The sequence below is a fragment of the Neofelis nebulosa genome, chromosome 4 (assembly GCF_028018385.1).
Source record: "Neofelis nebulosa isolate mNeoNeb1 chromosome 4, mNeoNeb1.pri, whole genome shotgun sequence".
NCBI classification, from domain to species: domain Eukaryota; kingdom Metazoa; phylum Chordata; class Mammalia; order Carnivora; family Felidae; genus Neofelis; species Neofelis nebulosa.
The window spans coordinates 138,548,677-138,565,898 of record NC_080785.1 but is presented as its reverse complement, the minus strand read 5'-3'; the positions used below and the strand labels follow the sequence as shown (position 1 = coordinate 138,565,898).

At 43.4% G+C, this 17,222-nt stretch overlaps 1 protein-coding gene and 1 long non-coding RNA gene across 2 annotated transcripts; one reads left to right on the top strand and one right to left on the bottom strand.

Annotated features, from left to right (window-relative positions):
* Window positions 1-56: 56 nt before the first annotated feature.
* Window positions 57-16,778, bottom strand: PSMD6 (proteasome 26S subunit, non-ATPase 6). The gene is made up of 8 exons (XM_058726290.1): window positions 16,548-16,778; window positions 15,618-15,823; window positions 11,743-11,888; window positions 11,275-11,494; window positions 11,060-11,168; window positions 5,572-5,740; window positions 396-473; window positions 57-269 (listed from the first exon to the last, which is right to left on the bottom strand). Exons 1-8 carry the CDS (start codon window positions 16,690-16,692, stop codon window positions 173-175), a joined length of 1,170 nt encoding a protein of 389 aa, XP_058582273.1. The 5' UTR covers window positions 16,693-16,778; the 3' UTR covers window positions 57-172.
* Window positions 5,739-8,237, top strand: LOC131509957 (uncharacterized). Its single transcript, XR_009260826.1, has 2 exons — window positions 5,739-6,265; window positions 6,423-8,237. It is a non-coding gene; the product is annotated as an uncharacterized LOC131509957 (long non-coding RNA).
* Window positions 16,779-17,222: the final 444 nt, after the last annotated feature.

The following is a 17,222-nucleotide window of genomic DNA, read 5'->3' as shown; positions in this document are numbered from 1 at the left end:
ATCAAAGTGGCATTATTTTAATATCACCAGCCTCCATTCAATAAGAAAAAAGTAAATCGAAAGAAACAACAATGCAGTGTTTATTTTATACAGTTGAACTGGGCACATAGTAAAGTAAGCTATAAAAATTCCAAATAGTTATCTCTAAAGGAAATCCTTGGTTTACATGGTTTTACATATTAATTACTCTGGAAAGTTTCTGAACTCTGTTTAGTAGCAGATCTCCTTTCTTGATAGTTTCTTGGTACTGCCAGTTCTTGCTATCAGGTCTATAAATAAATTCAAGAAAAAGATGGCATTATTTACCAGTCACATTACTCCACAACAGTAGTCGGCCTGCTTTTAAAAGAATGCCCCTTATTCTGATACACAGTGATACACAAACTTAACAGTACCTGTTGGTTTCCACTATTTCATTTACTTTATCTATTTTGCAGTGTAGTCTCCCTGCAGCAATAAATCTGGAGAGTTCCCTATAATCAAGAGGGGGAGGGGAAAAGGCATTAGTGTTAGCCTTATACAGAATTCTTAAAAAACATAAACTGCCCTAAATACATGTTTCCACTCTCTCTCAAGGGGACATTTAGTTTGCTTCCAGGCTGAGCTATTGAATACGCAGTAGCCGAGAAGATCTTGGCATACTGCAGGCTCCTCTGCTGAGTACGAAATTTCCTATTTAGTGAATGAAATTATTCGTAAGCACATCTTTAAAGCTCCAAAGAAAAGCCTGGAGGGACAGAAACAAGTGGGGCAGGGGCATGTGATACAACAAGAGCAGATCATGCTCTGGATTTTCAAAATCCCTTCTGAGCATGGAGGTGGAAAAAAAAGCTGGCAAATTATTTTTAAGACCTAAGAAGATGCCAGGCTAAATTAGGATCAGGAATGAACAGATGATATTAGTCTGTTGTGAAAAAGGTCTTTTGGAATACCTATACAGTCATGACCCCAAACTGAAGCTATCTAGAACATGGTCAGACGGGACTAGCATTACCAGAGATCGTCTACCAACACAGGGAAAAGTAAATGCTTACAGATGTACAAAAGCTGAAGACTTTGCAATGCTACCCAAAAGAATAAATGGAAAGATGACTTCTTTAAAATAATCTACTTGTAATAGAACAGCTCAATTTAAATACAAAGTATATGACATATTACTTTCCCAGACACTAAAACATCCTGATCCTAGCATATGAACACCAACAAAAAAGAGACTGAATCTTAACAAATCTCTGACAAAAGTGCTGAGAATGGTATTAAGGCAACTAATTGTGACAAATCCCAGAAACTCTATTTAAAAACCCCCTGATAAACCTGGTTATGTAAAGAGAATATCTACATAGGATACCATCACCAAAACCAAGTCACAAACTAAATGACAACATGGACAGAAGATGTTGGCAGTGTAAATTACAAAAAAGAAAAACCAAAAAAACAACCCACAGATCAAATGGCTCATGAAAATGTGGGCAAAGTTATATACACAAGGAAGATCCATTTTACTCATTAAAAATGCAAATCAAAGCTGTAATGCCATCATACTGGGGAGAAGAAAGTAATGTCTCCCACTTACAGAAGAGCGAGTGATATAATAAGATGCAAAGGAACTAAACGTTATTATTGAATCTTGGTATTAAGAGTGAGAAAGAGGGGCGCCTGGGTGGCGCAGTCGGTTAAGCGTCCGACTTCAGCCAGGTCACGATCTCGCGGTCCGTGAGTTCGAGCCCCGCGTCAGGCTCTGGGCTGATGGCCTGGAGCCTGTTTCCGATTCTGTGTCTCCCTCTCTCTCTGTCCCTCCCCCGTTCATGCTCTGTCTCTCTCTGTCCCAAAAATAAATAAATAAACGTTGAAAAAAAAAAAATTAAAAAAAAAAAAAAGTGAGAAAGAATTAGCATTTTTTTTTTCAACGTTTTTTATTATTTATTTTTGGGACAGAGAGAGACAGAGCATGAACGGGGGAGGGGCAGAGAGAGAGAGAGGGAGACACAGAATCGGAAACAGGCTCCAGGCTCCGAGCCATCAGCCCAGAGCCTGACGCGGGGCTCGAACTCACGGACCGCGAGATCGTGACCTGGCTGAAGTCGGACGCTTAACCGACTGCGCCACCCAGGCGCCCCGATTTAGCATTTTTAATAAGGAAATGTATAATTTCGGAAAATCTGGTTATGAGCTTCAAAGAGCTTGAAAGCTGAAAAAGCTATGCTATTGGGAGATAGGTACAGACAGATACACAGGTGGCACACTTACTCTTCCTCAAAAATCTATCTGATCCAACCACTGGTCTTTTTCAACTTTTTTGGGTCGTCTAAACTCACTTGTGTTCATTTTGCAAAGACTGAAATAGTTCCATTTCCAGAGGCAGCTGCTAACCCATTTACAACTACTACTCTGGCACTGAGGTTCACACAGAAAATTACACCAAATGTAACCACCGGCAGCCTTAATGGTTGCACCCAGATCCAGGAACCTCTGAAAGCAGCTCTGACTTACACACAAGGTCTAGACACAAACTCCAGAATGCCCTCTGCTGAGGTTAGGACAGACTGCTCAACCCCAGAGCCTGACCGTGGATGCCCAAGGTGCTTGTCACTCCCAGCACCCCCAGATTTCAGAGCCTCACTTACCTGTGCCTGGACTGGTGGGGCAGACTCCTCAGTCTGGCATTCAGAATCCTGCTTGTCTGTTTCTGAACATAAGGCCACACCACACCCTCCTACGTTTTTTGTGCTGCTGCTTCCACCGAGAAAGCCCCCTATTCCTTACCTTCTTAGGGAAATCTTAAAAATGCAATGACCTCAAGTCTAAAGGCACACAAGGAGCCATCTGTGTCCGTTTCTCAGGCACTTGAATTACACATACTGACTCCCAGGTATGCTCATTCTGAACTCTACACCCCAAGAATAATCTGGGCGCAGCTTCCCTGCTGTTTACAACAACAAAACTTAACTGGTAAGTCCCCAGGTTTGCATGCAGGTCCCATTTCCCTGCTTTAGATCCAAACCACCTGTCCTCTCCTCTGTGCCAACCGAACACATCCCACGTTTGCTCGTCCTGCCAGCAGGGAGTATTTCCCCAAGCCTGCAGCATGGTGCCACACACACAGAAAGTATGCAGCAAGGATGAACGGAGTACTTACTGAACAAATAACCTAAAAAACCAGATTTGCATCCCAGGTTTCAAGCAGAAGACCTACCAACACAAAATGGTGTAATGCAGATCACCGGTAACCTTAAACCTGTCAACAGAGTAGTGTTTACTCAAGTAATGGCTCCTTCCCATTCTCCAACAATATCTAAGGAAGTGGAAGAGTGATGGAGAATTATGTTCAAAATTACTAATTCAGACCCTTCTTAAAGGGAGGAATAAAAAGGATCCAGGAAGGGGTGCCTGGGTGGCTCAGTCCGTCAAACCTCCGACTTCGGCTCAGGTCGTCATCTCGCGGCTTGCGGGTTCAAGCCCCGCCTCCAGCTCTGTGCTGACACCTCAGAGCCTGAAGCCTGCTTCAGATTCTGTGTCTCCAGCTCTCTCTGCCCCTCCCCCGCTTGTACTCGGTCTCTCCCTCTCTCTCAAAAATAAACATTAAAAAAAAAAAAAAGGGATCCAGGAAAAACCCAGATGTGAATTGGGTGTCAGAAATTCATTTCTAGGTAACAACTAGAGCTCTGTGTGTACATACAACTTTTGCCTTTAGAGCCGGCCTGCAACCATGAAGGAAAAAAAGTCACATACCATCTGAAATACACCATCCAGAACTCAGGTAATCATAGTAAGTTGAACACTGCAGTATGTCTAATGGCACATTCCTGCTGTTCTGCACCTTATCCACAATGTCATTTTGAGCCTCAAATAGCCCCCAAGTAGCGAAGGCTGGATCACCTCCGTGGCACAGTTAAGAAACTGAGGAAGGGACAGAATCAGACCAAGGCCACATAGCTATTCAGTGAGAAAGCTAGAAGCAGCCAGGCCAGCCCTGGTTTTGCATGCACTACTCACCACAGTAAGCCACCCCTTCCAGTGAGTCCTGAACAATCACATTCTTAACGGACACCCCCCCATTCCAGGAACCAACTCTGCTGGGCAGTAGTTACCAGATTGGAATTTCACAGACTAGTTCAATTCAGAACTAAAACCAACCTAGGCATACCAGCCTTCTATTTTGGTAACAATAATTTTTAAAATGCAAACAAAACAATCACTGCCTTTTTTCTTTCGAAGGAAGAGTATAAGGGGATTTCTGATAGTGACAGCTCAATAGAGGAGCTCAGGTCTTACTGAAGATCTGTGTCTCTCACCCAGATGTAAACATTACCTCCAAACAAGCCTATAAGCAAATATGCATGCTGAAGCAAGTAGGGATGGAATGTACGGGTGGCTAAACTTTACTTTGAAATGTTTGAAACCTAGGATATACAGATACAGAGTAAACCAGATACAACAAAATGTTAATGATACAATCAACACCATAACCCCTTAGCATTTCCTACAGATTTGAAATTTTTCATAATAAACCAGAAAAATCAAACCCCTAAAATGAGAATGTTCTTTTCTAAATGAAATATAGCATGATTTAACTTTACCATCTTGTTCATTGTGGGCCACTGAAAACTATCACCAACGTTTATAAGACCTGTATTTGGGAAGCACTGATCCAGATACTCTAAGGACAGCACATATTCTGAATGTGTACTCCTCCCACACCCTTGTCCAGGCCACCACCTATTTCCTCCATGAGCTACTGTACTGAACGGCCAGCTCAACTAGTCTCCCTGTCCCCTTGCAGTCTAAGACACAGCATGAAAACGTATCACTCTCATGCGTAACATCCTCCAGGGGCTTTCCACAGGGCCTAGATTAAAACCAAAGCTCCATACCATGGCCTACCAGGCCCTGCACAAACACGTATCTGCCTGACTCTCCCACAGCTCCCCCACCCCACCCCCCACCCCCAACACTACCAATACACTGCAGCCAAACACATCTTACTGTTTCATTGTCTCCGCAGATTCATTTCTATCTCAATTTACCTTATGTATTGATTTGCCTACCAGCTAACTCTCCCCATATAAAGAGTATTAAAGCCCATAACGACAAGGACCTGGAACAGCGCCAACCACAGCATAAAGGCTTAGCAAGTATTTGATGAATCACTGATTCAAGGGCTAAAAGTCCCATTTTTAACAACTAATGTGACCGGAATAGCAGCAGTAGCCAAAAAACCTGAGGCATTACCAGAGACAGTAGGATCTTAATGTGAGGTCTAAGAAAGGCATCAGAGTCATTACTATAGCAGCAATGTAGTCCACAGAGAAGGAACACGATACTATTGTAGTAGTAACTGGTCCTAACAACCTTTTCGCAAAATCACTTAACCTCTCCACAACTTGATATCCCCATCTGTTACTAAAAGGGGCATGTCATGAAGGCAGAAATGACAGATGACTGTCTTGATAATATTTAGAGAAAAACTCACTTTTTTTTTTTTACAATTGAGGGAAGCAATGTCCATTGAGAAAATGTACAAGTTGACACATAACTTCAAGGGATCTACATTAACATAATTGTTAAACTTACTGATCAATGAATTCCACACCAACACCAAAGGCTTCTGCCATATAGCCAAGAGTTAATGACCTATAGGATTCCAGCAGCTGGCTGTATGCATGAATTCTCATTTCTCTTACATAGTATCGATAATGAGGAGCAAAAAGCCAGTCCTTTTTCATTTCCTGTTCCACAACAGCTGCAACAAATAAGATGACAAATTGTAAGAGAGAAATCAGAGACCATGTTTATAACATAAGAATTAATAGCTTTGATTCTAAGGAGCTCTTAGAAGTCACTAAAAGTGGTTGAAATATATATATGGGATATTAACGAGCAATCCACACAAATTATTTTACTACATAACTACTATGCATCACTGCTCTGAAGAGTAAGGACACGGCAGTACACCAAAAAGCCAAGACCCTGCTACCACAGAAACTAAGTTTTCAAAGAAAAGAGATAAATGAATATACAAGACATTCTTAGAGAGTAATAAATTCTGTGTAGAAAACAGAAGAGTGACGTACAGTGACTAGGAGGCCTTCCTGCGGTTTGGGGTGGACAGGGAACCCCTCTGAGGAAGTGGCCAAACAGCAGGAGGCACAAAGCAATGCAAATAATGCAGAAGTCCCAAGGCAGGAAGAGCCCAGCTCGGCCCAGAATAGAAAGGAGGACAGATTCAAAACACAGCAACACAGAGACATATATGAGAAGAAGGAAGGTAAGCAAGACCAAAAAAATAAAAAATATGTTTCTGGCTTTAACAAGATGCAAATCCCTGGAGAAGGAGAACTGTTTTGTTTTGTTTCTTGGTTTGGGAGGTTTTTTGGAGGCAGGGAAAGGGAGATTCACAGTGTTCATGTGGATTCCCCTTTTAGACATCCAAGTGAAGATATCAAGGAGACATTCAGGCATGGGTCTGGCGCTCACTGGAAAGTTTGAGGCTGGAGACATGAATTTGGAAATCACTGCCATCCAGATGTACTTGACAGAATGAAGACGGGGACAAGAGCAATGACCAAGTCTGAGGCACTCACTAAGAGGTCTGACAAAGGATAAGGTGGTAGGTCTGGGGAAAACAAAGGTGTGTTATCGTTCAAGAGAACAAAGATGTGGGCATGATGCAAAGGCTGGTCAACATCAAAGGAGAGAAGGCTGAGTGAAGCAATGCGTGGTTTAGCAACATGGAAACCAATGGCCCTATAACAAGATAATGCTTATTCACATGAATAAAATAAATGCATAAATATCAAGTCATTATGTTGTATAGCTTAAACTTACACAATATGTCCTATCTCCATAAAACTGGAAAATACAGCAAGAAAACCCAGGGAGGAGACAGGGAATCTAACTGTTGGTCAGGATGGGTCATATCCATAAGCCTAACATAAAACATCTTCTGTCATTTATGTGCCATTTAAAAGAACACTGAAGAGTTAAATATAAACCATCCCTGGAAACAAGAAATGAATAAAATATCAACATAATTATTTTCCTCCTCTCAGACTGGTTAGCAGTACGGGGGCAAGGGGCCAGGCTCTCTTAAAATGATTTGAGAGTAGAAATGGTTTATACATAAAATAAATCCATGGGGACACAGAATATAGTCAATAATGTATTAACTTTGTATGGTGACAGATGGTAACAAGATTTATATGGTGATCATTTCACAATGTATATAAACATCAAATCACCATGTTGTCCACCTGAAACTGACATTGCATTTCAGTTATACTTCAATAAAAAAGTGTAAATGTAAATTGGCAGAGTATTTCTGGAGGGCAACAGTGATCAAGATGTATTGTGTTTATACTTTGTAAAATTCACTTTCTTGGGTTTCTTCCTAAGGAAATACGTGGAAATAGAAAAAATGAATTATAAGAGAACGTTCAAAACAAAGTTGTTCACAATAGGAGAAAACTGTAAACAGCGTAATTTTTCATCAGTAGAGGATGGATTATGGCACATCCAACACGCTGAAACAGAAGGTCTTTTAAGAGGGTAACCAGAGGGGCGCCTGGGTGGCTCAGTCGGTTAAGCGTCCGACTTCAGCTCAGGTCACAATCTCACGGTCCGTGAGTTCGAGCCCCGCGTCGGGCTCTGGGCTGATGGCTCAGAGCCTGGAGCCTGCTTCCGATTCTGTGTCTCCCTCTCTCTCTGCCCCTCGCCCGTTCATGCTCTGTCTCTCTCTGTCTCAAAAATAAATAAAACCTTAAAAAAAAAAAAAAAAAAAAAAGAGGGTAACCAGAACGTCCAAGGAGCTCCACGTGTTTGATTTGCCACCACATATGCAGTGTCTGATACGTGACAGCTGCTTACAAATACTAACTCAATGACCAACTATTTTTATAGAGACATGAAAAGATATTCACGTTATACTGAGAAGAGGAAAAAAAAGCGACTTAGGAAAGAAACAGCATGTAAAATACACCCACATATGTTTAACGATGGTGTTACATGCTTGTATCTGTGGACACAAATGTCCCTGAAGGACACATTTGAAACTTGAGAGCAGCAAACACCTCTAGAGAAAGGACCCTGGCAAGCATCAGTTAGGGAGACCCATTTTCTTCTTTAAATAACATTTTTTAAATTTCTCCATGCGTACGTACAACCTTGGGTTTTTTGTTATGTTGTTTTCCATTTCTTCAAGTATGTTTGAATGAATAAAAGATTTGGAAAGATCTATAAAACGGTTCTCTCTGGAAGAATTTTAATGAGTGAACACAGGTATGGATGTGGGAATAGGATTTTCTCTATTTTTAATTTTAAAAACAATCATATATTACCTAGAAAAAGATGCAGTTTCCTTTTTCAAATGAAATATTTTAAAGCACACACACTATAACCATCTGGAGAAGCAAAAAAGGTTCATAAAACCCAATAACCCCTACATGTCTCACTATACTAGAGAAGAAATGATACAAATAATGACTTTGTCATCAAAGAAAATTTAACCATTCTGTCTTCTGCATCTAAAGTATCTGGGCAACATATTAATCTGGTAGAGATAAAAACTGTTATCCACAATGTTTAAATAAAAGACTGATTAGGGATGGGGAGCATAGGAGGAGGTTAATACCTTAACCAGTTTCCAAAGCCATCAATTTCATATACGATAGTATTTTTTCCTCACTTTTCTCTTAAGTTATTGATTTAATTAACGCAACAGACATTTGTACAGAGCACTTACTAATATACAGGCAATGTACTGGTAGTCAAGTTCATTGCAAAGATTAAAAAAAAAAAAAAAACTCCCAACAATTCTAGTTGGAAAAGACAAACTAAGAAAGAACCACAAAGTCATGTGCTCTTGTAAAAATGGGTCGTATGACCAATAAGCACACAAGAGGTTCAACATCAGACAGATCAGAGTCAGAGAAATGTCAAAACCACCAGATAGCACTTCACACCCACTAAGATGTCTATAATCACAAAGACACAGTAACAAGTACTGGACGTGAGGAAACAAACTTGCACACGCGGCTGGTGGAGACTTGAAATGATACAGCTGCTTTGGAAAACAGCTTAGCAGTTCCTGAAATATTAATCAAAGAATTACCACATGATCCAGGAGTTTCACTACTAAGTACATATACACACGAGAGAAATGAAAACAAAGGTCTGCACGAAACACACACAAATGCCCATCACAGCCAAAAAGGAGAGACAACCCAATGTCCATCAACTGATGAAGGGGTTTTAAAAGTGTAGTATATCCATACAATGGAGTATCATTCAGCCGTAAAACTAAATGCAGCACTGGTAGATGTCACAACAAGATGACCGGTGAAATGGGCAACAGAAACCAGGCACAAAGTGCCACATATATGTGATGCCATTTATAGGAAATGTCAGAGTAAGAATATGCAAATCCATGGAGACAGAAAGATTAGTGGTAGCTGGGGGAAGAATGGGAAGTGACAGCTCAATGCTTCCAGATTTCCTTTCAGGGTGAAGATATTTAGGAATTCATGACGACTGCACAACTTTGTCCAATAAGGCCACCAAATTTTACACTTGAAACAGGTGAACTTTATGGTATGTAATTTATTTCTCAGTAAAAAAAGAGGAAGGGGCATGAAATAAGAGCTCCTCAGGAATGCAGGGGAGGGATTCATTCTGAAGAGGAGAAAGGCCCCACATGTGAGCGCAGTAATGACCAGGAGACCCACAAGCATAAAAAAGGAAGAACGATAATTCTGCAATACAATCCTGTGTGCAAACACACCTGAGTATGCATGAGAAGATGAAGCCAAGCAGGAAACGCATCATGGTAACGGCCCTGTTCCCACGTCACATTAGGTAAGTAACATCAATTCTCAAAAAGCAGCCTAACTTTTAATGCATAAAGAAAGCACTCCACAAACATCAGGCCAAAACCCACTTCAAAAATCGAACAAGCATTAGAGTCCCACCCCACCCTTAACAATTCTCATGAAGGCTATCTATTGAAGCAAATACTTTCTGGAATTTGCTGCATAAGCAAGAAAATGTATCAATGCCAAGTTCTTCAAGTTTCAGGAAGATCATTTAGGAAGGACCTTTGGGTTGACTTGATGCAAGGCAATTTTTTTATCATCTTAGTATTTGTGCTCAACAACAGAAAACCAAATGACCACAAAGGAATGGGGACAACAGGAAAATCAAGCAGATTTGGGTAGGATCATTTAACTACTTTTGGAGGGATACCACAAGTACTTTCATGAAATTATTTTCTCAATTCACAGCCCTTGAAAATGATTTGCAAATCAGCCAAAGATTTACATACTGCATAAAGAATGACTCACTGCTGAATTCAAGGCTCAATTAACATTAACCCAACAGGAAATGAAGGATTCCCTCACATCTTTCCCCATAAAACTCAATACTTGTAACTGACTATGTGCTCACTTCTGACTTCTACCCCCTTAAGACTCTCAATCAGGGTGTCTACCAAACTTCCTCATCAGAGGGCCAGACGGTAAACATTTTGAAGCCACTGACAGGCACAAAGCCCTCTGTCACATATTCTTCTCAGTTCTTTAAAAAAAAAAAACAACATTTTGTTATTTTTTTAGTTCTTTAAAAAAAATTTTAAACGGATATCTGGGTTGCTCAGTTGATTAAGCACGTGATTCAACTTTGGCTCGGGTCATGATCTCACAGAGATGGAGACCCGCATCAGGCTCTGTGCTGGGCTGATACCAAGGCTGCTTGGTATTCTCTCTCCCCCTCCTGCTTGCACACGGGCACTCTCTCAAGATAAATGAACTTAAAAAAAACTTTTTTCAAACAAACCTTTAACGGTGTGAACATCAATCTTGCCTACTGGGCTATACAAAAACAGGTCATAGTCTGCTCACCCCACTCCCTAAACAAAAGGGGCAAAACATTAGCTGCACCGATCAAAGACCAGCAGCTACCTGCGCAGTGTTTTTCACATATATAAAAAGTCACCTTAGTTATCTGCACACCGAATCAGGATTAAGACGAAGACAGACAACCAACATGAGCAACTGAACTCTATCCTTACCTAACGACTGGAAGAAAACCGAGTAACGACATTCATAGAGGGAAAACAGATATTGCCGAACTGCCGGAAGGCTGTGCAACACCTCCAGGATCTCTGCTCCTTTAATCACCTACAAATTAAAAAGAAACAAACACAAATGTGTGCTTTCGTGAGTACTTAAGTTAGAAAAGCAGGGAGTAGTTTTTAAATAGGAGTATTAAAGATGTAGTCGTTACCTTTTCCCGGAGATCAGGTCTTTCTAAGGCAATCATGCTGACATAGACAGTGTAAGTCACAAAGGTTTTATAATCCATAAGTTCATAGGATGTAAATGTTGAAACTGTGTCAAGGAAGAGTTCAGCTGCCTGTTTGAAATCACGAATAGCCACACAGTAAAGACCTTGATATACTTTTAGGCGGTTTCTCCTGTCCCAATCTCCTCCTTCCTCTATTAAGCTATAAATAAAAAATAGTAAGGTCACAACCTGGAAATAGACAAGGCCACTTTTTATCAATTTTGTGTTATTTTCAAAGAGAAAACAACAACTTGAATCAAAAAATATTTAAAGAAAATATTTTACTAAATAAGTACTTGAATTATTTGACCAATTTATTAGTTGTAAATAAAAGAGGCAAATTTCTTACATCGGTTTCTTATTTATAGCATAATTGAGAGAGAATATATCCCCAGCATTAAAGAGTACCTTTTGGCCTTCTCTGTGTTTCGTGTGATGAGATCATTATCCATATAAAATAAGCCAATCCTAAGAAGATAAAACACAATATCCAGTCGGTGACCCAAGGCCACGGTTTTGTCATATGTCTTGCGAAAGGCTGTCAGAGCACCCTCCTGTCAAGAAAAGCAAGGCAACAGGTGAGAAAAGTTGAAAGTTTCAAAAACTATCAGCTGTCTGGAATTTTCTTAACAATGGGTAGAAGGAACAGGTAGGAGCAGGGAAAAAATAACTTAGGCATAAACTGATAATTGTCGAAAGTGGGTGATAACTACATGAAGGTTCATTGTACTTTTCTCTCCACTTGTATAAAAAATACATCAAAATGCCTAAACATATACTCAACATTCTAAAAAATAATGTAAGAAAAATATTCACAATTTATTCACAATTATTTCAATATTCTTTGCTCCACATTTTCAGTACTTTTCCTCTTAATTATACTATACTTTATTGTAAATGATCACACTACTTAAAAGGTTAATAGAAACTTTCCCTAAATCATTGTCTATGAAAGTACAAAGGAATGTTTATTTAATTTTATGTTAAAGCACTGTGGGATGAGATTTTTTTTTAAGTTTACGTACTTTGAGAGAAAGCATGAGCTGGGGAAGGATGGGGGAGTGGAGGGAGAAGGGGAGAGAGGGAGAGAGGGGGAGAGGGGGAGAGAGGGAGAGAGGGAGAGGGGGAGAGAGGTAGAGAGGGGGAGAGGGGTAGAGAGGGGGAGAGGGGTAGAGAGGGGGAGAGGGGTACAGAGGGGGAGGGGGGAGAGAGGGGAAGGGGAGGGGGGAGAGAGGGAAAGACAGAGAATGAATGAATGAATATCCCAAGCAGGCTCCACTGCCAGCTGGAAACCCAACGCAAGGCTCAAATTCACTCACTGTGCAATCACGACCTGAACTGAAATCTAGGGCCAGAGACTTAACTGACTGATCCATACAGGTGCCCCTAAGATGTTTCTACTGCTTTAAAAATACCAACGTAAATACAATCATTTGTCTATACTTGGAACTTCTTTTTTTTCTAGTGTTTATTTTTGAGAGAGAGAGAGCATGAGCATGTGCACAAGATGGGGAGGGATCCCAATGAGGCTCTGCGCTGACAGCAGAGTCCGATGTGGGGCTCAAACTCATGAACCCTGAGATCATGACCTCAACCGAAGACAGGGGCTTAACCCATTGAGCCACCCAGACACCCCTATACTTGGTACTTCTTAGTATGTGTCTGGCCTTGTTTTATGTGATTATAAATTACACCTCTTAAATTAATAATAGGGGCTAGCAAGACAATGGGCACAGCCAGCACTCAGATCTTGGTTTCTAAGTACAACTCCCTTCCCACCCTGAGAAACAGATGATTCCAGGTTTGGAGAGTAAAAATAACAGGTGAGCCTGTAACATCCTCTCATATGAGAAAATAAGGACGACCAATGAGATGTCAAACAAAAAAAACCTTCTTGAAGGAGTTTCCACTAACCCATCTGTAACAAAATGAGCACCATGGAGAATAAGGACTGTAGTCAATGGGAACACAGTGAATAAAAATCCATTAAGTAAGAGTAAATAACATATTAAAAATGAGAGTAGGGGCGCCTAGGTGGCTCAGTTAAGTGACCGACTCATGATTTCGGCTCAGGTCATGACCTCAAGGTTCCTGAGTTCAAGGCCCGAGTCGGGCTCTATGCTGGCAGTGCAGAGCCTGCTTAGGATTCTCTCTCTCCCTCTCTCTTTGCCCCTCCCCTGCTCACGCTCCCCCCCCACTCAAAATGAAAAAATGAAAAGTTACTTAATAAGCATGGAAAATGATAGGAGCACATCACCAAGGGATAACCCCTGATGTTGACTCAACCGTGTCCTTGTTGAAACTCAAATCCAGAATCAACAGCTTTAAGTTGCTCACTCACACGTAATAACGTACCCTCTTTAAAACCAAAGCACATCACACAACTGGGAAAACCACACAAACTATCAGCTATTTTTACACTCTTCTGATTTTTCCAAATTTTTAGTGACCACATATCACATGTACAAGAAGAAAAACTTGTTTTAAGCCTAAAATAACAATAACTCTTGTCATTAACATTTAAGCACTCTTTGCCGGGTACGAAGCTAAGCTCTCTGCCCCATCTTTAACCCTCACTAAGTACGAACTGTCGTTATCCCCATTTTACAGATGAGGAAATGGAGGGTCCAGTAAATCATAATTACTGAAACCAGAACTCTAACCCAGCCCATCTGATCCAAGAATCCACACTATTACACTTTTTTATACTGATGCCACGACATCTGTCATCTAAATACTTCAGGAGGCACAACTTAAAATTAATGACATTCAAAGCCCATCCTCTTACCCACTATTAACACAGCTGCTAAATTAAAAATTCAAAAGATCTAACACCTGTAGGTATTTCCTCTCGTGCACTGACAGGAAAGAAATCAGGTTGCCTGATATGTGGAAGAACCGGCCATATATATGAAGACAAAAATCCTTCCCTGTCCCAGCAATGTCATTTCCCAGAATACTCTCAAGAGAACATGAGCGTATATACACAAGGAAGCCCATTGAAGCAACCAGCACAAACAGCTGAAAAGAACATACACGTCCACTATTGGCTGAAGGGCCAAGGAAACAGCCCTACAGTGGACTACTAGCTAGGAATTACCCAGAATGAGCGAGTTATGTACATTAACATGGAAAGATCACGACGTAATGCTGAATGAAAAAGTAAACAAACAACATGGGTGCCCTAACGTCCCACTTATTTAAAACAATTTTTTTAAGTAGTCTCTACGGGGGCTCAAACTCACCACCCTGAGACCAAGGGTCAACATGCTCCACGGAGCCAGCCAGAAGCCCCTAAAAAGTTTTTTTTTTTTTTGAAACACTATCCTACCCAGTTTCTACAGGTACATTTACATGCCTGTAATAAAAGAAGTAAAAAGGTTACCTTTCAGGAGGCAGGGAACAAAGAAAAATCAAATAGAACTTCAGCATTAACTGTCATGTTCGGTGTCTTAGAAGGCGACTCTTACTTCCATAAAGAGTAATTTTTTTTTTTTTTTAATTTTTTTTTTTTTTTCAACGTTTTTTATTTATTTTTGGGACAGAGAGAGACAGAGCATGAACGGGGGAGGGGCAGAGAGAGAGGCAGACACAGAACCGGAAGCAGGCTCCAGGCTCCGAGCCATCAGCCCAGAGCCTGACGCGGGGCTCGAACTCACGGATCGTGAGATCGTGACCTGGCTGAAGTCGGACGCTTAACCGACTGCGCCACCCAGGCGCCCCTAAAATTTTTTTTTTTTTTTCAACGTTTTTTTTTTAATTTATTTTTGGGACAGAGAGAGACAGAGCATGAACGGGGGAGGGGCAGAGAGAGAGGGAGACACAGAATCGGAAACAGGCTCCAGGCTCCGAGCCATCAGCCCAGAGCCCGACGCGGGGCTCGAACTCACGGACCGCGAGATCGTGACCTGGCTGAAGTCGGACGCTTAACCGACTGCGCCACCCAGGCGCAAGAGTAATTTTTTAACTCCACCAAAAGAGCCGATGCTTTCCAAGCAAGGTGAGAAAGAAAGGTGCACTACTGGGAATGATCCCGTGGTTGTCGAAGCGGTACACAACAACGTCTGCACACGCACTTCCGTGTTTAATGGCACTCCTGACAGGGTGGAGCAACAGAACTTTCTCTTTACTCACTCTTGTGCTCATTCACGAGGCCAGGTAAGCACATTACCTTTGTCTTTTAAGAAGGATGTTAATTTTTTACGTGAGACGTTATTAACCTAGAAAAGTGCTTATCTGCGGCTATACAAGGGGGGGGGGGCGGGGGGACCACCTGGGCTCACCTTGTCACCTATCCGGCACAGGTACTCGGCCTTCGCCATCATGGCATCCCGGATTTCGCTCTCTCCCAGATTCTTCTCTGCATCTTCCAGCTCCTCGTCCAAACGTTTCAACTCTTCCTCATTCGCCTTCTTCATCTTACTGAGCAGGTCTGTATCCATCTGCCAGTCGAGGGATTTGCACAGGGCTTCGTAATAAGGAGCCATGTCTGCGAGCCAAAGAGAGGGCCGTGACTTACGAGCGGGCGCCCCTGGTACCCTCAGGTCCGTGCCCACCCCCCTCTTCGTCTCGCACGAGCCGCTGTCCTCCCCGTCACCGGGAAGGAACGGGACAGAGGCCGGCGAAGGGCCTGGCGAAACGTAAACGCCTGCTGCTGGGAGGTTGGCATCGAAGCCAGTCCTGGCTGGGGACAGGGCAATCCTGTTTGCCTCCGGCCGGCTTCTGTTCCAAAAAAGCCTTCAAGCAGCGGAAAGAAGCCAGTTTGTGCACACGCGCCGCCAGGCCTGTTCAAGGATACAGAGCCCAGGGCCAGTGCCTGCGACGCACGACTCCGCGACCCCAGACTTCCCCTCCGTGCGGACAGCTGGCCCCTCTTACAGGACCGCCCCCGCCCAGGCCTAGCCGCTGAGGACCGCAGGTCCTGAGCCTTTCTTCTGTGCCGGCCACGCAGCTCGGCACCTCGGCACTCCCGCCCAAGCCGCCTTCAGAGGGGAAGGGCCGCCACACACGCAGACCCCTCTGACGGCACGGCGCCAGGGCCCCGAGGGCACCCCTAAGGGAGGGAAGGTCCTGAGAGCCCGAGAAGGCGAGCCTGGTCTCCGGGGGCCCGTCACGGGGCGCCCCGAGCCCCCGCGGGGAAAATGCCCGCGGGCTCCGGGACGCGGGGCCAGCCCGGGCCTAGGCCGCTGACTCGGCGCTCGCGCGGGCCTCACTATTATCCCGGACGGCCGCCATCAGCTCGTCGCGCACGGCCGCGTCTCCGCGGTGCTCGGGCAGGCTGAGCAGGAAACGCAGCTGCGCGATGCGCAGGTCGGGGTTCTTGGGCAGACCCTCCTCCTCGAGGTTCTCCAGCGGCATCTCGGCGGCGGCGGTAGCGGCTGAGGGCGGACGGCGACTCGACGCTGATCCGCGGCGGCTGCGGCAGCGGAAGCGGGAGGAGTCGGCGAGCGCGCCAGGCAGCCTCCGGCCCGGCTTCCGGTCCCGAGTCAGCCTCCGCCAGCGGCGTCCTCTGCTGGACGCGCTACGGAACACCTCGCCCGGCATGAGCGCCGGCGCCCCCGTGTGGTCCCAAACGGCTTTCCCTCGCTCTAGGCCCCCTAGAGTCCCTGTATGCTAGAGGCCCAACTCCCAAGTTCGATTTTCCAAAAGTCTCCCTCCCTCGCTTTTTAGCTAGTGTACTTTTCATTCCGTTCCTAAGTGACAGGAGCTGGCAAAGTTTTTGAAACTATCACCACCACCACCACCATCATCATCGTCAATAACAGCAACAATAAAAACAGACACCAAAATTTGTGGCATCCGTACTCTGCCCGAGCAAGGCCGTGTATCAGCTATTCAGCAAGGCCAGGGGAAAAACCTCTGTCCACAGCCGCAAAACCCACGTTCTT

Coding starts and splice junctions, on each gene's coding strand:
- PSMD6 (XM_058726290.1), bottom strand. CDS start 16,692: ATGCCGCTGGAGAACCTCGAGGAGGAGGGTCTGCCCAAGAACCCCGAC. Junction 11,889..15,617: donor TGTGCCGGATAGGTGACAAG/GTGAGCCCAGGT, acceptor TTTTCTTGACAG/GAGGGTGCTCTGACAGCCTT. Junction 11,169..11,274: donor GACCTGATCTCCGGGAAAAG/GTAACGACTACA, acceptor TTTAATTTGTAG/GTGATTAAAGGAGCAGAGAT.